At 38.1% G+C, this 23,326-nt stretch overlaps 1 protein-coding gene across 6 annotated transcripts in view; it reads right to left on the bottom strand.

Moving 5' to 3' along the window:
• The window catches only part of PDS5B (PDS5 cohesin associated factor B), a 183,126-nt gene that overhangs the window by 38,071 nt on the left and 121,729 nt on the right, over window positions 1-23,326 (bottom strand). For all 6 annotated transcript variants that reach the window (XM_080659888.1, XM_080659889.1, XM_080659892.1 and 3 more), the window contains exons 23-28: window positions 19,721-19,844; window positions 10,146-10,350; window positions 6,188-6,302; window positions 3,907-4,039; window positions 3,446-3,565; window positions 1,835-1,897 (exon numbers count right to left, since the gene is read on the bottom strand). In XM_080659888.1, the coding sequence (XP_080516014.1) occupies window positions 1,835-1,897; window positions 3,446-3,565; window positions 3,907-4,039; window positions 6,188-6,302; window positions 10,146-10,350; window positions 19,721-19,844 (760 nt within the window). The remainder of the gene's footprint in view (window positions 1-1,834; window positions 1,898-3,445; window positions 3,566-3,906; window positions 4,040-6,187; window positions 6,303-10,145; window positions 10,351-19,720; window positions 19,845-23,326) is intronic.

Raw genomic sequence — 23,326 nt, 5'->3', positions numbered from 1 at the left:
AAAGCCAAAAGAAAAGTTAAAGGACCATAAATAACATCTCTGTCAAAGTATTTATATACAAACTAGAGACCCGATGCACAAAATTCGTACATGGGAGGGGGGAGTGCCCCTCAGCCCAGCTTGCACCCTCTCCAATCCAGGATCCCTCTCACAATCCTGCACCGCTGTTTCTAATCACTCACCTGCCTGCCTGCCTGCCTGGTTGCCCCTAACTGCCCCCCCGGCCCCCGCCAGCCTGATTGCCCCTCACTGCCTCTGCATGCCGGCCTGATCGCCCGTCACTGCCCCCCTGCTGGCCTGGTCGCCCCTAACAGCCCCCCACTGCCAGCCAGGTCGCCCCCAACTGCCCCCTCCCTGCCGGCCTGGTCACTCCTAACTGCCTACCCCACCAGCCTGGTCACCCCTAACTGCCTTCCCCGCTGGACTGGTCGCCCCCAACTAACCCCCTCTGCCGACCTGGTTGCCCCTAACTGCCCCCCTTGATGGCTTAGTCACCCCTCACTGCCCCCCTGCCAGCCGAATCGCCCCCAACTGCCCTCCCCCGCCGGCCTGGTTGCCCCCAACTGCCCCTCCCCGCCGGCCTGGTCACCCCCAACTGCCCCCCCTGCTGAACTGGTCATCCCCAACAGCCCCTCCTGCTGGCCTGGTCACCCTCAATTGTCCCCTCTGCCAGCCTGGTCGCCCCTCACAGAACCCCCACCGGCCTGGTCGCCCCACGCAGCCTGCTGTTCAGTCATTTGGTCGTCCCTCACTAACCCCCCTGCCGGCTTGGTTGCCCCATGCAGCCTGCTTTTTCAGTTGTTTGGTCGTCCCTAGGGAGCTGGAGACCTGAGGGGACTGGGGGACTCCGGAGGCAGGCAGCGCTGAGGGGACTGGGCGCCACCATATTGTGGTTGTGGGTTCTGTCATCTTTGAGGATGGGGCAGTCAATTAGCATATTCCCACCTTATTAGCTGTGGGTGCCACCATCTTTGTGATGGTGCGAGGGTCAATTAGCATATTCCCTCTTTATTAGATAGGATCATGAAAAAATGTGCCTATTAAGTAAAAATAAATTAGATATCACTTGAACAAATAAAAAACTATATAGGTAGCAGAATAGTCAAGTTTCTTAGTTATTTCAAAGCTTACATAGAAGTGAGAACAAATCAAATGTATAACAATGAGAATAGATTATTAGACTCTTGCTGTGGAAGGAAAGAAGATGCTTTTTCACTTTAAGATTTTTATCTTGATACTAGAGGCCCAATGCACGAAGATTCGTGCAAGAATGTGCCTTCCTTCCCCTGGCTGCTGGAACCGCCTTTGCTTCGGCCGGAGTCGCCCTTTTCACTCTGGCCCGGAGCCACCTTTCCGTCTTCCCACACTGCCCACAGGCCCAGAGCAGCTGGGGCAGGGCAGAATGCCTGCATCGTTACCATGGCAACGATGCAAGCGTCCTGCCCCCAGCTGCTTGGCGCCTGCGTATGCAAATTAACCCTCCATCTTTGTTGGGTTAATCTGCATACTCACTCCTGATTGGCTGTTGGGTGTCACGATGGTACAGTCAATTTGCATCTTACTCTCTAATTAGTGTAGGTTATAGGATAGATATTTAAAGATCAAAGTCTCCAAGGGCTTTATTATAAAGCTAAAAAGTAAGGTCATGTATCTCAGCTTACATCTATATAGTTAATATAACTATTTCTTACTAGCAAATGGAAGATACCTAATAATTAAATTTTCTTACTTAAAATATACCAATGTTTAAAGAAATACAAAATAACATAATTTTACCACTAATGAAACTAAAATAAACTACCACATAAGAATTGAAACAATTCTCAAAACATACTTTTCCAGGAGTGAAAAACGATTTCATTTCTGGAGGCAGGTAATTTTTGGTGTTACTGAAGTTCTACAAACAAGGGAAAAAGATGTAGTTAGTGAATACTAAAACACTGTATTTGTGAGGGTCAAAAGCTAAGAAAAGCCAACAGCAGCTTTTGTTTTGAAATACATAAAAAGTTCGTACTTATTAAAACTAATCAGTTAAAACACAAAATTTCAGTTATTGCTTTTAAATAATATACTTGAACTAATCTTGTACTACATAGTCTCCTCATATCTTAATCACGCCAAAGTGAATGCTTCAAAGTAGACAATAATCACTTTTAGCTTTTGGATGAACCTACCAGGTCGTTCTAAATTTCTATACACTATATTAAGACTTTAATTGGCATTTTGATTAAGAAAAAAAAAGACATTGGTGCTTTCTATACTCTCAGTAACTCAAGAGTCAAAGATAGACTCTTGAAAACACCTTTTATACTTCATACAGTACTTGAGTTTAATGACAGTGGGAACATTCTTGTAGCATTCCAAGGATCTTGGGTCTATTCCAGCGTCTGTTCTCCACTTGTTTCCTCATACTAAAGTAAACCCTCGCACAAACTTCAAATTTAACTGACAAAATTTCCAGTCCGTATGTCCTTTGTGAAAATTAACACCCTGTTAATTTTAAAATGCTTTCAATCAAGACTTGCTTATAATTAAATTAACAGGTTATTTTTGTTATTAATTAACTGCTATTTTTAACAAATCTTAGCATTGGAAAAAATACTGTAATTTCGCTGATATAAATAAATATTATATATCTACAACTATAGTCTACAGATTTAAATCCAAGAGTCACTGGTGGCAAACAATATTCGGGAATGATTAGCATGTGATCACACCACATGGCGCACTGTTGTTGAGTGGCGTGAATTTCTGCAGCAGTTTTAAGACAGGCCAGCCAACGTTCTAATGTGGGATGAACCACACCCAGCCATTTACTCATGGTGGCTGGTGAATTCACACATTTACTAGACCTATATAGTATAAATTTAAAATTAGAGTAATACATATAGAAAACTATTCTATGAAATTAAACTTTTCATATGTAATTTTAATAACACAAACCTGTTTACATAAGTAAAAACAGGTAAACTAATTTGTCGATTTTTAACATGTATTCAGAAAACCTACTTTATTATATAACAGACTTTTGGGTTTAATGGTCACCCCCTTGTCCAAATTAGTCTGTTATATCGAGGTTTTACTATAGTTGTAGATCTCAATCAAGAGCTCTAACTTTAGACTGTATCTCTATCACCATTCTCCTTCCCATTCTGGATCAATGGCCATTTACTCATAGATCTACATGCTGTGATCTCATTTTGTTGTGCCCTCAAAGTGGCATAAAATTTTGAACATAAACTCTTGACCCTACTAACTAATTTCTGAACCTTATTTGTGCCCTCTGGTTTGGCCCATATTCTGGTCTTAAACCACATTATTAAGATCTTTCCATAACATTAGTAGTGGGTCAGCTCTTGATTCTGCTCCTTCTTGATCTCCCCACAACCAAGTACTGAGAATACCTTTTACTTCAACTTACACAAATAAATTCTAAAATGACTACCTTGTCAGGTTGAGTAAAAAAACGAGCTGGTAGTACTGGGTCTTTAGGAGATTCCAAACTGTACGTGGTACTCTTCGACATGATGATATTCATGGCGACATCACACACAGTATACAGTTTCTGCAATGGTATTAAAAAAAAATTAGGTACTTAGGTTGGCATCCTAAAGTCTAAATTGGAAGTAATTCTAGAATATGTACTTAATATGCAGTTTTTAATGCAATAGTATAAATTTAACATACACTGTTGTTTTCATTAGTTTACTAGTAACAATATTACTACTAATTTTATATTAGTAACTATATTAGTAAGTCTAATTACTACTAATCAAAATACTACTGATTATTTACTACTAATAGAAAAGACTGACATTGGGTACAAAATACTACAGGCGTTCCATACTCTACACTCAAGTGCTTAAATAGATAAGGAATCGTAATTATTTACAAAAAATTACATACTTCATTCATTTTTGCATCATCTGGTCCTTGGGCATCTTTTGTTTGCTTAATATTTTCTACCATCTTTCTGATAAATGCATGACTGTTATTTTCATTTTTAGCCATTAATATTTCTAAAACAAACCAAAGACATCTAGAAAAATAAAAAAGAATAATTTGTTGTTAAATACAGATATAATAGTTCTAAATATAAATATAATGAATGCCAGGAGTAGAAAAAATTAAAAAGGAACAGCTCTAAGCCAATAGAGAAAAAAAAATCTCACACGTACGTATCACAACATATCAGTAATTTAAGTGTGAGTTCATAAGAACCCCTCTCAAAGTCACACTAATTTTCCCAGGGCGGCAGGTTAAAAAAGAATAAATAATGAAGTGATTTTAGCTATGACAAGAAAGGAAGACTACCCAAGGGAATAACTGGGCCATGAATAAAGTGATACCTCAAATATTCAATACTGACTGTAGTTCCAATTGGAAGTCTTCAAGAAAATACAACTACCTTATTTAATAATTGAGAATCTTCAGTAAATTAGAGAGAAAAAAATCATGGGTGACAACTGCACATACTATCCTTGCTTAAACATGAAAAAATTAAAAGAAAATTTCAATTTTAAAGTTAGCTCAGTTTTAAAGTTAATTACAAAAAAATTCTATTTAAGAAAAAAACACACAAAGGGCTCTGTCTGTATATTACACTGCCAGAATGTGAGTTATAGCACAGAGGAGAAAAGTAATGGGAGAAGAGAGAAATGTGAAGCAAGGTATCATTCTAGAAGAAAAAAAACACCTTTAAGATCCAGGTACAGAATAAGCTCTTCTGAAGTAGCTTTCTCAAAGACTAGAGATGACAGCATGGCTGTATTGGGGCAATTCAGAGATACAGCCAAAAATACATAGTAAATTCCAAAGAGTATTTTATCTATTTCAAAAACTAATTTTCTCTGAGAAAGAGGAAATGCTAGAAGTTTTCATTAGTTATAATTACTCTAAAAGGATTAATTTTGGGAGAACTAACTGCATATTTTTAAAAAACAGAAACTATAGTAAGAGGGTAATCGTTTTTTCCCTTGCCAAGTTATCAGTCATTTGACATTATACTGGTCTTATAAGGACTTCTCTAAACTCCATTATATTTCTCTATTCCACACACAGGCATATATACCCTTTTGGCCTCTCAATAGTAATCTTTGAAAAAATTACAACTATCATTAACTTTATTTAGAAATGTCACCAATGAATTAGTAAGTGGGAGTGTTGCCTGGTTATCAACTTAGTCCGTTATTAAATTAGACCATTCTTCTAATAGTGTCTGGAAAACAAAAGTGCTTACCATGTGAATAAAGGAGAGTATTACTGTATTACTTCACCCCACATGAAAATCTATACAGAGTTTCAAAAGAAAGTAGAAAACGATAAGAACTGTAAAGGAAACTTTTAATGGATTGCTTCAATAAAAAAGAAATGCTAGACTGGTAAAGAAACAGAGCAGTATCCAGTAATTATGCTAAATTAAATATTGGAAAATTATCTCTATATATATAAAATAGAGAAATATGCTAATTAACAGGGATGCCGTAATGGGTCCACCAGACAGGAGGAGGTTGCACACGCAGCATCGGGGGCGGGGCGGCAGGGGCCTCCGCACACCTGCGCTTGGGGAGGGCCTGATCAGCAGCGGCCAGGGCTGATTCAAGGGCTGGAGAGGGAGGCAGGGTCGGACCAGCCTGTGGGGCCCGGGGAGTGAGGCAGGGGCGGAACAGCAGCGGCCGCAGCTGCTGTGAGGCCCGGGGAGCGCAGGGCCGGACCGGCGACTTGAGAGTGGGCGCTGGGCTCCTAGTGTAAGAAATAAAATATTCAAATCGTGCGCTGGGCTCCTAGTATAAGAAATAAAATATAAAGAGATGGTATAAAAAAAAAAAAAAAAAGAAAAAAAGAGGCCCGCCTGGTGTGGCTCAGTGGTTGAGCGTGACCCTATGAACCAGGAGGTCACAGTTTGATTCCCAGTCAGGACACATGCCTGAGTTACGGGCTTGATCCTCAGTGGGGGAGTGTACAGGAGGGAGCCAATCAATGATTCTCTCTCATCATTGGTGTTTCTATCTCTCTTCTTTCCTTTCTAAAATTAATAAAAATGTATTTTGAAAAAAATAATAAAGAAACCTTAAATTCCTAAGAAATAATATAAATCTAATAAACTAATTGTAATTAAGGTTCTAGTATCAGCAGGAAAGGGAAAAAACTTTCAGAAAATATGAAAGTGGGATGAAAAAAGTCTTACTCTTTAACGTCTTTAAGTTGTTCAATATCCTGTACTTTGACATAATCTGGGTCATGTGCCAAAAGGTGAATTGTATATGGAACAACATATTCTGGTAGAAGAGATAATAATTTTTCTGAAAAACAAACACACACACACACACAAAACAAAACAAAACATCCAGGTTAGAAAACCAAATCTTATAAACCTTTCTCTTTCTTTACTCTGATTCAGTATTTCCTACATCCCAACAGTACTACATTATGGCTAAAATAAAAACATATTGAAACAGTCAGTGCTAAGATATATTATAAATTAAACAGTTTATTCATTCATTTATCATATACAATAGTGAAATGCCTATTAAATGCACTATATGTTGTGGTTACAAAGACTATTATTTCACTTTTCAAATGCATATGGGAAAAAGTGACTCAAACAAACTCTAAAACTAAGAAACGTAAGATCTCTTTTTCTTATTACAAGCAACACTATGCTCAACAGTGCCTTCCTTATAAGCTTATGAGCAAATTAAAAACTAGTAAATATTTCAGAGTTAGTGTGACACAAAAGTAGAAAGTAAAGGTTTTTGATATTATTTGTATCAAAGTAAAAGTATTTGATCCTATCTGTAACAGAAGAACTGATATAAAAAAACATAAATAAGAGTTTCTAGGACATTTTAAATATCAAAGAAACATTTCTCAGTTTAAATTAAAATATCTTTATACAGGGTGGGACAAAAGTAGGTTTACATTTGTGAGTATATAAAACAGTTTTGTGGTTTTTATTTAAATCCTCACATGAGGATATGTTTTTATTGATTTTTTCTGTTCCTAGGGGGTGGGGGGTTAGGGAGAAAGAGAGAAGGGGAAAAGTGAGGGGTGGGGAGAGGGGGTAAAGGGGAGAGAGAGAGAAGGAGACACAGAGAGAGAGACTTTGATGTGAGAGATAAAAATCAATCAGTTGTCTCCCATATGTGCCCCAGGGATTGAACCCAGAACCTTTTGGTATACAGGACGATGCTTCAATCAACTGATTCACCTGGCCAAAGCCAGAGTTTATTCTTGTATTATTATTTTTTTAATTATTGTATTATTTTCCATGTGAACTGTAAACCTACTTTTGCCCCACCCTGTATTTTAACTTTGATGAGCTATTCCATTAGAGGTCAGAATTGTAATCTTAACTAGTTTAATAAGGTTATTATTCAAAAAGACCAGGATTCATATTTTGTACAATCTTTTCGTATTTCCTACTTTCAAAATAAAAGTTTAAATTATATGTTCAACCTAGAGTATAGCAATGTACGTGTCAATAAGGCACCAAGTTCTATTTCCAATCCTGAACTCAAAGACAACAATTTGTGTGTAATATCCTTCATTTTAAGGAAGGTATAGGAGGAAAAAAATATCAAGGTTCAAAATTCGGTGCAATTCAAATTAAATTTTTATCAAATATTTATTGAGTGCCTACAATTTTTCAGGCTTACTATTTTAAATATAAAGATGATTAAGACTAGACAACGCCCTCATACTAAGGCATAGAGACAGAAGCTATCCTTCAATGTGGTAGGTGCCCTAAGACAGTGGTCGGCAAACGCAGTTTGCCACTCTGTTGACTAATGAGTTTGCCGACCACTGCCCTAAGATAAGAATAGCTAACTACTACTTCTTCTTCTCTTTTTTAATCCTCACACAAGGATATTTTTCCCATTGATTTTTAGGGAGTGGAAGAGAGAGGGAAAGACAGGGAGAAACATTGATTGGTTGCCTCATGCACGAGCCCTGACCAGGCTTTGGGCCTGAGGAGGAGCCTGCAACCAAGGTACGTGCTCTTGACTAGAATCAAACCCGGAACCCTTTGATCTGCAGGCCAACCTATCCAATGAGCCAAACTGGCTAGAGCCTGACTACTTCAGAGCATGCAGTATGCCAAGTTCTTTATATACGTTAACTTTTTTTGTTGTTTTTGTTAATCCTCATTTTTCATTGATTTTTAGAGAAAGGGAGGGAGGGAAGGAGGGAGGGAGGAGGGAGAGGGAGAGAAAGAGAGAAATACTGATGAGAGAGAGAGACATGGATTGGTTGTCTCCTGCACAGGAATCACACCTGCAACCCAGGCACATGCCCTTGACCAGAAATCAAACCTTTGACCTTTCAGTGCAAGGATCAACACTCTAACCACTGAGCTTCCCCAGCCAGGGCTATATACATTAATTTTTTAATACTCATAACAACCATAAGAAATGAGTATAATTAAACCAATTTTTTTACAAATCAAACCAGAGAGGGTCAGATCTGCATTGCCACTATGTGCCCACCATCCAGATATCATTGCTGACATGTACACATAAGGAACTGTTTGACATTGAAACGGGGACTCAGAACAGTTGGACATTGAAATTGGGACTCAAACTTTTTTTGTTATTATATGTTTATTTCTAGTCTGCAGAGGCAATATTTTTTAAAGGAAAGAAATGGGGAAAAAAATAGATACAGAGGCAAAGAAGCATTGAACAGACTATCAAACTACAGCGGGAAGGCAGGGGAGGTTGGGAGGGGGGGGCTGTAAGAGATCAACCGAAGGACTTGTACGCATGCATATAAGCATAACCAATGGATACAAGACACTGGTGTGGGGGGGAGCAGGTAAAGGCATGTACTGGGGGGTAGGGGAGGCCGGGGGGAGATCAATGGGGAAAAAAAAAAAAAAGGAGACATATGTACTACTATTTGTAATACTTCAAACAATTAAAAAAATAATAATTAAAAAAATAAATTAAAAAAAGAAAAAAAGAAATTAGGCTCAGATTGTTAAAGTAACATGCCCAAACACAACAAGTAAATGGCAGAGGTGGGATTTGACTCCAGAGCACTCATTTTTCCCAAGGTGAGGAAGAGAAAAAAAGAATTCCAATGATGATGTAACTCCCAAACTACATTTTAAAGGACTCAAAAGATGCAAACCATGCTCCTTGGTTTTGTCTGTCTGGAAGGGGAGGCAACTTACAGGCACTGTTGAAAACAGAGAAAAAGATGGCTATACAAATTTCAAACAATCCAGAGTACAAGAAGCATAGGACTTATAGTAGGGAATGGTTAGGGAAAAGCCTAAAACTCAGGTTGAGAGTAAAACTCTAAAGGGCCATGTTAACGAGTTTAAATTTGATTTTATCAGCAATAAAAAAATCAACACAGATTTCAAACATGATAGTGATATGATCCAATGTGTTTTAGAAAAATAATTTTGATAGCAGTGTGGCACACCTGGAGGTGGATTAGAGGCAGGGGAATTTATAAGAGGGAGGCAGACATGTACACACTAATCCAAGAGAAATATAGCAAACAGCTGAGTAGAAATGTTCAAGATATCCAGAGGAAGAATTAAGGATTTGGGGAAAAAAAGATATGAAGAATGTCTCTGATTTTTAACTTGGATAACCGGGTAGATTTTAATTAAATAAAAGTCAGAGAGACACAAAAGCTAATAACGTGGATGGGGTAAAGTGAGCAGTTTAAAAAAGCACACATCCCTGGCCAGTGTTGCTCAGTTGGTTGAGCACTGTCCCATGCACCCTGAAAGGTTGCCGGTTTGAGTCCAGGATGCCGGTCCTGCACATGCCGGCTGTGATGAGAATAATCAACAAAGACCAGAGACTGGTACATTTTTAAACTAAAAGATCATACTCTGACGAATACATTTTACTGTTCTATTAAAAGTACCTCCAACCAATGTCACTACTTATTTCCCTTGGCCATTTCGTCAGTTGCATAGAGATATGAGTTGATATTTAGATGCCCATGCATTTCTATTTTAAAAATAAACTTTTTAAAGGTGAAGCTATTCTTGAAAAACAGTAATACTTATTTAATGAGGGCTAATTAGAATATAATAAATAACAGTTACATCACTTGGTGCTCTATAAAGAAAATTGGCAAGCTGGAAAAATATACTTTCCATTTTCATATGGGCTTACCACTAACAGCTGCATGCTGCTTCAGATACTCGCGTCTCACATTTATATTTTTTACCAGACACTGCCTGGCATGAGCTCTTCTCTCTTTTACAGGATCTTTTGCACAAAGAGCACAGATTGCCATATACTCAAGTGGAAGTCGTAATCGGGAAAGGCCTTTGTGAAGTTTCTGAGCAAATACTTGTCTTACTTGATAGCATTCATCCTGTGAAGACATCATTATTCTACATATTATCACATGGCAGCAAAGAGTAACAAATTCAGACATAAAATGTACTATATCAAGTAACCAGACCAGTAAACAGCAGCAAGTTTATCCACAACCACTGCTTCAGCTCACAAGACTGAAATGTTGTGACAAGTTATTTTCAAGGCTGAAGTATTTACCTGAACTCTAATCACTACCAGTTTAGAGGTGTCAGAAAATATTGAATGTACTCTTAAAACAGATAAAACTCATGAATCATATCAATCCATCTCAAGTTAAATAAGGTAGGAAAAAAAAAGTTTAAATACTCTCTCATATGTAGCTTTTTCATTTACTGAGCAAGATAAAATTTTAATCTATACATTTTATTTCTATCATTTCAAAACTATTTCTATTAAAATGTACAATCTGAAGGCAAGAGTTACTAACCAATTTCAGAAACACCTAATTACTTTTTGTTCTATAAATGAATCAATCTGTTCATTATCACTGCACCTGATTAAAGAACAGCTCCTCTATCCTCCAGAAATCACTGTGATTTTTATCCTGCATTCACCTGTGCTCTCTTAAGCACATCTCCAGCACAGAAGTCAGTATCTATATATATAACAGCCTAAGTGATCATTGCAACCAAAACAACTGAACAGATGACCGAACAGGCTGCATGGGGCGACCAGGCCGGCAGGGAGGTTAGTGAGGGATGACTAAACAACTGAGCAGCAGGCTGTGTGGAGCAACCAGGCCAGCGCGGGGGGAGGGGGCGGGGCAGTGAGGGCGACCAAATGACTGAACAGCAGGCTGCATGGGGCGACCAGGCCGGTGGGGGGAGGGAGGGGGAGGGGCAACCAGGCCAGCAGAGGGGGACAGTGAGGGGCGACCAGGCTGGCGAGGGGGGACAGTTGGGTGACCAGGCTGGCACGGGGGGCAGTTGGGGGTGACCAGGCCATCAGGGGGAACAGTTAGGGGTGATCAGGCAGGCAGGCAGGTGAGCAGTAGGAGCCAGTGGTCCCAAATTGTGACAGGGATGTCCAACTGCCGAGATTGGGCCTAAACCGGAAGTCGGACATCCCTCTAGGGGTCCCGGATTGGAGGGTGCAGGCTGGGCTGAGGGGACACCCCCCTCCCGTGCACGAATTTTGTGCACCGTGCCTTTATTATCGTATTAAAATGACTGGTTTATATGTCAGTCCTTACTCACTCCGCTCCTCATTCCTTGAAGACATCTTTGTGCTTCTAAATCTAGCACAGCATCCAGTACATAGATTATCAGAATTTTTTTCTAAACTAGGGAAAAGCTCAACATGACTTGTTTGCTCTTATTTTTAAATTTTTATTATTTAAAGTATTACAAATGCCCCCTTTTTCAACATTGACCTCTTCAAGCCTGCTCCCGCCCACCACTCAAGGCCTTCACCACCCTATTGTCTGTGTCCATGGGTTATACATATAAACATACAAGTTCTTGGGTTGACCTCTTCCTACCCATCCACCCTCCCCTGCCTTCCCTCTGAGGTTTGACAGTCTGTTCCAAGTTTCTATGTCTCTGGACCTATTTTGTTCATTGGTTTATTTTGTTCATTAGATTCCACATATGAGTGAGATCATGTAATACTTATCTTTCTCTGATTTATTTCACTTAGCATAACACTAAGGTCCATCTATGCTGTTGCAAATGGTGGGACTTGTTTCTTTTTTACAGCTGCATAATATTCCATTGTGTAAATGCTCCAAGGCTTTTTATTCACTTATCTGCTGATGGGCACTTGGGCTGTTTCCAAATCTTAGCTATTGTACATTGCCCTGCTATGAACATAGGGATGCATATATTTTTTTCTGATTGGTGTTTCTGATTTCTTGGGATATATTCCTAGAAGTAGGATCACTGGGTCAAATGGGAGTTCCATTTTTAATTTTTTGGGGAAAATTCCATGCTGTTTTCCACAGTGGCTGCATCAGTCTGCATTTCCACCAGCAGTATACTAGGGTTTCCTTTTCTGCACATCCTCGCCAAAACTTGTCGTTTGTTGATTATAGCCATTCTGACAGGTGTGAGGTGATCCATCATTGTTGTTTTGATTCCCATCTCCTGGATGATTAATGACTTTGAGTATTTTTTCATATTTCTTGGCCTTCTGTATGACCACTTTGGAGAAGTGTCTATGTAGGTCCTTTAGCCATTTTTAATTGGATTGTCTTCCTTTCGTTAAGTTGTATGAATTTCTTATATATTTTAGAAATTAACCCCTTATCGATGCATCATTGGCAAATATGTTCTCCCATGGAGTGGGCTCTCTTTTCATTTTGTTGATGGTTTCTTTTGCTGTGCAGAAGTTTTTTTATTTTGAGGTAATCCATTTGTTTATTTTCTCCTTAGTTTCCTTTGCCCTAGATGTATCGGTAAACATATTGCTACATGAGTTGTCTGAGATTTTGTTGCCTTTGGTTTCTTTTAAGATTTTTATGGTTTCATGACTTAAGTCATTTATCCATTTTGAGTTTATTCTTGTGTATGGTGTAAGCTGGTGGTTCAGTTTCATTTTTTTGCATCTACCTGCCCAATGCTCTTGCCTCCTTGTCAAATATTAATTGAGCATAACGGCTTGGGTTGATTTCTCGGTTCTTTGTTCTGTTCTCCATTGCTCTATATCAGTGGTTCTCAACCTTTCTAATGCCGCGACCCTTTAATACAGTTCCTCATGTTGTGGTGACCCCCAACCATAAAATTATTTTCATTGCTACTTCCTAACTGTAATTTTGCTACTTTCATAACTGTAATTTCGCAACCCACAGGTTGAGAACCGCTGCTGTAGAGGACCATCAGAAAACACAGATATTTACATTAGGATTCATAACAGTAGCAAAATTACAGTTATGAAGTAGCAACGAAAATAATTTTATGGTTGGGGGTCACTACAACATGAGGAACTGTATTAAAGGGTCGCGGCATTAGAAAGGTTGAGAACCACTGCTCTATATACTTGCTCTTGTGCCAGTACCAGGTTGTTTTGATTATAGTGGCTTTGTAGTGTACCCTGAAATCTTGTATTGTGATTCTTCCAACTTCATTCTTCTTTCTCAAGATTGCTGCACCTATTTGGGACTTTTTTTGGTTCCATATAAGTTTTTAGAGTGTTGTTCTAGCTCTGTGAAATATGCTGTTGGTATTTTAGTAGGGATTGCATTGAATCTATAGATTGCTTTGGGTAGTATGGAAATTCCAAAACCAGACAAAGACAATACAAAGAAAGAGAATTATAGGCCAATATCCCTATAATATAGATGCTAAAATCTTCAACAAAATATTAGCAATACATTAAGGAGATCATACACCAGGATCAAGTGAGATTTATTCCGGGCACGCAAGGCTGGTACAATATCTGCAATTCAATAAATGTGATACAGCACATTAAACAGATTGCAACACAAAAATCACATGATCATATCAATTGATGCAGATGAAAACTCTCAGCAAAGTGTGAATAGAGGTATCATACCTCAACATAATAAAACCTATAAGCCTACAACCAACATCATTCCCAATGGGCAAACACTAAAACCATTTACCCTAAGAATAGGAACAAAACAGGGATGCCCACTTTCACCACTCTTATTCAACATAGTACTGGAAGTCCTAGCCATAGTAATCAGACAAGGAGAAGAAATAAAAGGCATCCAAACTGTAAAGGAGGAAGTAAAACTCTCATATTTGCAGATGATATGACATTGTACATAGGAAACCCTAAAAACTTCATAAAAAATAGATTTAATAAAGGAATTCAGCAATGTAGCAGGATACAAAATTAACACCCAGAAATCTATGGCATTTTAATACACTAATAATGAACGCTCAGAAAACTAAACTAAAAAAAAAAAAAAAAAAAAAAAAAATCACATTTACCATTGCAACAACAACAAAAATTAAGATACTTAGGAATAAACTTAACCAAGAAGGTAAAAGACCTCCTTCAATATTTAAGGACATGGAAAAAAACAGGACATTGAAAAAAGATAGAGGAATATATAAATAAGTGGAAGAATATACCGTGTTCATGAATTGGTAGAATCAACATCATTAAAATGTCCATACTATCAAAAGTAATCTATAGATATGACATGACTTTTGTCATATGTGAGCTAGAGAGCTTCATAATTACACCTCATTCTCCACCAATTAACACAAGGTGTGAAGTGTTTCATATTTTTACAACTTTATGTATATTATTTCTTCTATCTTTGAATATTCATTTGGTTCTTCTTTAAAACCTACACCATAATCTTGCCTTTATGTTTAAATCCTTATTTTGTGCATCTTCTTTCATTTAATTTAAACTTCACATTCTTATGCCAAATAGCTACTTTAACAAAAAAATAGTCTAGCTTCCACAGAAATATTGTGTATTATCTACCCTTACACTCAACGAAACAAAGTTAGTTAACTCATTTCTTCCTCAGTATCACTACCATAAGGGAGAGGAATCTTCATTATTATATATTATGAAGATAAGGAATTACAACCTGTATAAATCCACTTATCAAAATATATTCACAAGTAAACAGACCACTCATTTAAAAATTAATCTCCAAATATTTCCCCCTCACCCTCTACTTAAATGCATTTCCTAGCAAGACCATGTTTTTGTCACTCTCTTACTCATCATTCAGGATACAATGCAAATGAATAACGAAGTCAAATTGTGAATCCCATGGCAAAGTTTAGGACTCCAAAAAATCATTAAAGTGATGTTAGAGAAGAACTGTCAAATCATATGAAAGGAAACTGACAGAGTTAATGAGAAAAGATGATAAATTTGACATGATGTCATAAAAAAGTATATCAAAATAGAATCATCTGAATGAAAATTTAAAAAAAGTATTCCTGAGAACTGAGGTTTTAAATGTTTGTTTTGTTGTGTTTTTTTTGCAAAAATGATTATTTTTTTGACTATATTATAAAAGTTAAAGGACAGAAGAATATAATTTTTATGCAGAAAAAAACACTAAAAAAAGAAAGCACCTGTTACTTTCATAGTTTTGGTTTTAACCGATTATTAGTTCAATATTTTAAAATAAAGAAGATGGTACCACAAAATATATTCCCCCAAAATAAAGTTCGATACAAACTTTTACTCACTATTCAGAATAAAGTCTTAATCTTAAGTATTAAGTAGTCTGCATCTTAAGTAAATTCACTTTTAGTGGTCTTTTCTAGTACAAATTATCGTCATGAATGTAGTGCCTATTATCTTGTAAACAGTTCAATTACTTTGTGTATTGCATTGTGTTATTACCATTTATTTATATTTTCTGTTTTCCTAAGAGGTTATATTCTTGAGAGTGGCAGCCATGACTTATCTCATTTTTGTATTTACAGAATCTAGAACAATGTACAGCACACAGCAGTACATACAGATTTTTCATGAACTGCATTCAAATTCTAAAATAGCTTAATTATTAAAAATGTTAAGATTCACATTACTGAATTTCTCTTCCTCCAGATTTACTTTCTATTCAAATATCATTAACAATGGTCTCTGAAGTAAAATACTGCCTTTAATGAGTTCACCACAAGTAAGAGAAATAAATCACAGGTACATAAATAACTAATGCACAGACACGTATGTATCAGAGGACTACAGATAAAACCACCAGGGAATCAAAAGGAGACCAGCTATAAAAATGAGAAAGAATTTTCAGAAGATTGTGTCTGAGTCTTGATTTGTAGGAGTTGATGGTGGATGTGTAGAAATGGAGGATGAAAAGAAAATTAGAGGCAGCATATTACAAACATATAAAAGAAAAAATATGTTAACTTTCACTGAAATGAGGATTAGTAAAGGGTAATGTGTGCTAAACAAGATTTTTAAGTGTATATTTGCATCCCAATATTAAAATATGTTTTTTTCTTTTTTATGAGTATAAGGCCCTAAATATTTTTTAATAGGGAATAACATGACCAGAATCATGATAGGAAATTTAATCAATAATAAAGTCTCACAATACTACCTGAGAGCTAATGATGATTATAGCAGTAAGAATGATTAAGAAGTACATATATTAAGAATGATTAATAGAATCAATAGATATGATAGGACAGAATTATCTGTACTTTGCTATGAGGTGCAAGGACAAGCAAACAGTCAAATATAAATCATGCTTGTGGATTTGAAAAATGCCATTCAGATTTACTTAAGGCCTATCAAGGCTCTACATGTCAGAAATGAATAGATTTGGGAAAATATGAATTTAGTCGGACATTCACAGAACATGCAAGTTTGAAAAATCTGTTTAGCAATGGAAGTGGGACCAGAGACTTTAAAAAAAAAGAAAAAGTTAATGCTGGTAGTACAGGAATCACTTACATAGAAAATGAGAGGGCCAAAGAAGAATATCCTATATAATAAAAGGCTAAAATGCAAATCAACCAAATGGCAGAATGACCAGTCACTATGACGCACACTGACCACCAGGGGACAGATGCTCAATGCAGGAGCTGCCCCCTGGTGGTCAGTGCATTCCCACAGGGGGAGCGTCGCTCAGCCAGAAGCCGGGCTCACGGCTGGCAAGTGCAGCGGTGGTGGCAGGAGCATCTCCCACCACCGCAGCAGTGCTAAGGATGTCTGACTGATGGCTTAGGCCTCCTAAGCCATCAGTCGGACATCCCCGGAGGGCTCCCAACTGTACGAGGACACAGGCCAGGCTGAGGGACCCCCCCACCCCCGAGTGCACAAATTCATGCACCGGGCCTCTAGTACAGTATAAGTGGAAAAGTTAGTCATGAACAGATCCTCATAGAACACATACATTTAAAGGAAAAGAGAATAGCCAGAAAATGTAGTCAGAGAAGTACAACAAAAAAATCAGGAGATGGAAGCCAAAGAGAGTTTCAAGAATAAAGACACAATAACTTGTGTCAAATGATACAGAAAGGAGATGTACAATGAGGACCAATTTTATTGGATTTGGAACTTCAATAGAGCATTTTTGGAAAACAATGAAGCCAAATGATTAGTGAGGAGTGAGAGGATAACAGTGTAAGAGAGACAAACATATAGATTACTCTTTCTTGAGGATTGGAGGTTTAAAAAGAAGAGATGTAGTTTAAAGGATTAGAGAAAAGTTTCATTTAGAAGAAAATAAGGTAACCAACCATATGTTAATAATTAAATTTAACCATTAACATGTTCTACAGTCAACAAAATTCCAGAGCAATCTTACAACTTTCACCTTAATATATAACAAATACTATGCTAGAAAAGAAAGTCTCTAGAAGTTAATAAGCATGAGTAATTCTCATACATAATGGACATTTAACAAATGGTTTGCACTCAGTAAGTTTCAAAGCCCTTCTGTCTACATATTTCCATATTTTCTTGGTTTTTAAAAAATTTTCTACTTCAATACTGATAGCAACATTACCCTAAAAAATATCAGACCAACAACCTGATAAATCAACAGAATGCAAGTATTGCCAGTTTAAAAAAATAGTTATATAGGTTGTTTTCTCTTGCAAAACAAGATGATCTCCAAAATTAAATGGGGAAAACTAAATCAGAAAATTATGGGCTCACCAAAAATCTCATTTTTCAAATGGTTTAGTCTAATCTGAACACCAACACTAAAAGTAGAACAAAATATGTAGGATCTGGAATAACTTTTAAAGACTGAAGTACCAGAAATTGACAACATGATTATAATAAAAACAAACATGATTGCTTATAAACTGCAATTTAAAAATAAGTAGTAGAAAGAAGGGGAAGTGGAAAAAAATTACAATAATCCCTGAAGTAAATGCCAAAAAAGAACAGCAAAAGTAAGTATAATATAACCAAATTATGAATAAAAAACTCTTACTGGAATATCATCTTTACTATTATGTAAGTCCATTTTCTTTAATTTTCTTAAATGATGCTAAAAATGTCTAAAGTGCCCTGGCCAGTGTGGCTCAGTTGGTTGAACATCTTACCATGCACCAAAAGGTTGCTGGTTTGATTCCCAGTCAGGGTACATCCAGGTGGCAACCTATCATTGTTTCTCTCTCATATCATTGCCTGTCTCTCTCTCTCTTTCACTGTCTCTAAAAAATCAATAAAAACATATTAAGAAAAAAACTTCTAAAATGATATAGTTCAAATATTATGTTATTCTAATTTTTGGAAAATTTCACTCACTAATAAAGAATGTTTCTGATTTAAAATTAATCTATACCATGTCCTTATCTAAAATAAAAGCGTAATATGCTAGTTAGACCGTACAGCCGGATGACCTTCCAGACGAAGCCGGGGCTGTGAGGGCCAAGGCAAGCCACCATGGCTGCGAGGACCAAGCTCCTTGCACGAATTTCGTGCATTGGGCCTCTAGTCTATAATAATAAAAGTGTAATATGGTAATTAGACCAGATGACCTTCTGGACGAAGCTGGGGCTGTGAGGTAAGCCCAGGTCCGGGGTGCCAGAGGGAAGCTGGTGCCGGCAGCCAGGGAAAGGAAGACCTACTCTTGCACAAATTCTGTGCCTCGGGCCTCTAGCGAAATGATAAATTTCTATACTTTTCTCTCCCTTTTAAAAACTAAATACATTCAAGCCTCATTATTCACACATTCTGCATTTGTGAATTTACCAACTCACTAAAATTTAATTGCAACCTCAAAATCAATACTTGCAATGCTTTCATGGTCATTCCCGAGTTAATGCACTAAGCAGCAAAATATGAGAATCACCTGACACATGTTCAACTGAGGCTGAACAAGGCAATGCTCCGCCTTGTTGTTTCAGCTCTCATATTACAAACAAGTGTCCTTTTGGTGGTCTATATAGTGCCTCATTTTTCACATTTTTGTTAATGACCTTGTTGTTAATTTAGCTTCTAAGCATAGTGCTGAAATGCTATTTACTGATTCTAAGAGCAAGAAGGCTGGGATGTACATTATGGAGAAAATGTCTGTTAAATAGGCTTCACTCAGGCATGAGTTATAGTGCTGCTGGCCATGAGTTTAATAAAAAAACAACTAAATATTAAGGTGCCTTTAAATATAAATACATATAAAACAAGGTTAAGGATGACTGACTGATAAAAATGTTGTGACTTGAGGTATGCAGGAACCACCCCTGTATTTCCCCTATGAGCAATGGTTCAGTATTTGTTAATTCAGCGCTTGGAGTGACTTTGCAGAACTACTGCAAATAACAACAGTCAACTGTACTATGTTAGCAAGCCCAAATTCAAGTGTTAGTTTTAGAACTCTAAAATGTTTCTCACATAAATTTTTCAAAAGGAGACATAAACGTTCAATATTTTTATCTCTATATCATGGTGGACTTCTTAAGTCAAAGACCATATCAAGTCATGTTCTATATAGCCTTTTTCCTTACATTGATAGCTAATGCACAGAGCTGATACTGTTCTAATGTGATGATTTCATGGTAACAGGGTTCTTGTGCCAGCTTCACAATAGCACTCCCAGCAGCAAGTCTCAGACGTGACATATCTGGTTTACTGAAAAATAAGCAAGAAAGAATGTAAATTAGATTTCTAAGTATGTGCACAAAAACATTCCTGCTTTGTATAGCTAATTTTACAAAATCCTCTAGCCAAAAAAAAAAAAAAAAAAAAAAAAAAAAAGTTATAAAACAGTTTAGTGATGCTGAAAACATACTATATTTATTTAACTTTGGAATATGATGTCTAATACTAAAAAATTCTTCTCCTGAACATAAGTGTGCTAAAGTCAAGTAATTCTCTCCTACAAAAACAGCTTGTAGCCAAGCCTATTATTCGTATGTTTAGTTGTTAGGTCTTAAGTCTTCCATTATGGATTATTTGTCCCGGCAGGACCAACCCAGACAGGTGGGAGCCCGATCCCTGCAGGCCCAGTCTAGACAGGAGGGAGCCTGATCCCCAAAGGCCCGATCTAGACAGGAGGGAGCCTGATCCTGTGCGTTGAGTGTCTGCCCCCTGGTGATCAGTGTGCATCATAGCAACTGGTGGACCGGTTATTCTGTCCTTAGGCTTTTATATATATATACAGATATGTGTTTGTTTACAAATTAGGCATAAAAATGTCCTAACATGCTTATTAGTCAACTAAAACTACTGTGTTAAGTATTAAAGAAGTAGAATGAAAGCAGGTATAGTGAATAAAACATTACTATTTTCAGCTAGAATCCAACTTTTCAAGTATTACCAAGAGGCTCCTTCTATGTTTAAGAAAACTTCTGCTAGCCCTGACTGGTTCGGCTTAGTGGATAGAACGTCGGCCTGCGGACTGAAGGGTCCCAGGTTCGATTCCAGTCAAGGGCATGTACCTTGGTTGCGGGCACATCCCCAGTAGGGGGTGTGCAGGAGGCAGCTGATGGATGTTTCTCTCTCATCGATGTTTCTAACTATCTCTCTCCCTTCCTCTCTGTAAAAAATCAATAAAATATATTAAAAAAAAAAAGAAAACTTCTGCTAAATGGGACACATCTCAAAGAATAGTAAATTCTTGACTAGTAAATACATCTAAATAACCCTTCATAATATAGTGTACTAGATGAAGTACAGGGATCTGGCACTAATGTAAGGAGGGAAAGTTGTAACTTAGTTTTCCAAGATCTAATGATCTAGTTTAGTGGTCGGCAAACCGTGGTCGGTTTGCCGCTCTGTTGACTAAGGAGTTTGCCGACCACTGATCTAGTTGGTTTGAGACCCTTCCTTTATTTTTCTAAGATTATGTAAAAATACTAACCAAATGCATGACAACATTAACAAGGTTCTGAGGCTTCTGGTTAAGATGGAGTAGTAAATAGGTACTCTCCTCCTCCCACAACCACATCAAAATCATAGCTAAATACAGAACAACCATTATTCAAAACCACCTAACAGAAATCCAACAACTAAGGATATAAAAGAAGAAGCAACGTTGGGACTGGTAGGAGGGGCCGAAATGCAGAACAAGTTGGTCCCACATCCACCTTTGGCAATTGAAAATTGGGAGAAATTATTTTGACTGAGGAGGTTCCCCCCCTTAGAAGTCCCAGTTCTATACCAGGCTCCCCAGCTCAGGGTTTCAGTGTGGGGTGAGGGTGAGAAGTCCCCATTACATCTGGTTGTGAAAATCAGTGGGGATTATGGCTGAGTGAGACAGAGAGCTACTGGAGTCCCATGCCTTCCTCTCAAAGGCCTGAGCACATTCAAACTCACTTGCTCTGAGCTCCAGCACTGGGGCAGCAGCTGGTAAAGTTCCAGGAACAAACAGAAAGGAACTGAATTGTCTGGCACAAGGGGGAGGTCTAGAGGGACAGCATTCTCCCAGACAAAAATGCAGACAGAGGTCTTTGTTCCTTTGCTGAGCCCTCCCAAAAGAGCCCACAAGCAGGGTTGATTCTCAGTCTCCACCAACCTGGCTAACACTGTTTTCTAGCCCTGGTAATCCTGAGTCCCCACCTCACCAATTTGTGGGCCTACCCAGGCCATTTTCAGTGGCTTTCCCATACAAACGGGCTGTCTTGGCTACTGCTGCAGATTTTCTTAAAATCTCTCAAACAAGCAGCAGCTGGCCTTGGCGTGCTCTCTGCCCCTTGCTAAGTGGCCTGAGGCTGTCACTATTGGCAGCTGGTCCTGATTTGCACAGTGGCCTCTCCTGGACACCTCCAAGCCCAGCACAAGTAGCAGCCATCTGCATATCACTTTGTAGCTCATGGTTTGGGGCAGGGCACGGGCAGCAGATGACCTTGGCTTACAGACCTCAGAGCCAACAAACCCAGTGGATAGCTTCAGACCACGCCAAAGACCACCCACCCCCTAACCACCTACAACAGAAAAAAGTCGAGGGAAGCAAGTCCTGCTTCGTGGGTTTGGCCCCTGCACAGCAGATCCTCCCTGGTGGCCAGTCCTCCCAGCCAAAATAACTTTATGTTATATAAATGTCCAACCACTGGGTTGTAGATCTGAAACTAATACAATATAGTACAACAACTGGAATTAAAAAATAAACAATTACTTTTTAAAAAAAGTAAATTCTAAAAACAAAGTTCTGAAGTTACATGACATAGGGATGCCTTTCAGTTCATCTACAGCAATAGTCTAAGAGCTGTTTTGAGGTAAATCCCTCAGCCACTGCTAAAGGAAAGTCTTTCTTGAGCTTATAAAAAGAAATAAACAACTATAAATAAATACTTCACAACTACTATTTTGAAAACCAGATTTCTATATAAAACTTATTTAAAAATGCAAAACCAACATAAGTCACACACATTTGCAGAATTCAAGTACACATTTAATTTTGTTAAGGAATACCATGAAAAATAACAGGTGAAAGATCTAAATATGCACATGAATAATATTATTAATAAATTTAAGAGATAAAAATGTATTAATACTAGAGAAAAATGTTCTTCTCCAATTATTATGTAAATCCTGAACACTGGCATATCCTATATAATAAAAGCCTAATATGCTAAGTGTCTGGTCAACCGTTCAACCAATCAAAGTGTAATATGCTAATGATATGCTAAGGTAACTCAACCGCTCACTATGACATGCACTGACCACCAGGGGGCAGACGTTCCAACCAGTAGGTTAGCTTACTGCTGAAGTCCGGCCGATGGGGACTGAGAGAGACAGGCTGGACACGTCCTGGAGCCCTCTCACGGTCCCTCCCAGGCTGGCCAACCTCCCGCATCCCTCCCAGGCCCCGATTGTTCACCGGTGGGGTCCCTCGGCCTGGCCTGAGCCCTCTCACAATCCAGGACCCCTTGGGGGATGTTGGAGAGCTGGTTTTGGCCCAATCCCACAGGCCAGGCCGAGGGACCCCACTGGTGCACGAATTCGTGCACTGGGCCTCTAGTATGAATTATAAGAATAGAGAGGTAAAGACAACTAATTAGACTGAAAAAATGTACATAAATGAGTTGTACATGTGGAATGCTTGACCAAGTTTTATTTTTACTTGGTTTGTTTGATAAAAATGTGCTCCTTTTAACTGTCTATGCAAAAAG

This window comes from Plecotus auritus (assembly GCF_963455305.1).
Source record: "Plecotus auritus genome assembly, chromosome: 3".
Taxonomy (NCBI): Eukaryota; Metazoa; Chordata; class Mammalia; order Chiroptera; family Vespertilionidae; genus Plecotus; species Plecotus auritus.
Note: the sequence above shows the minus strand (reverse complement) of the source record. Positions and strands in the feature narration are given on the sequence as shown.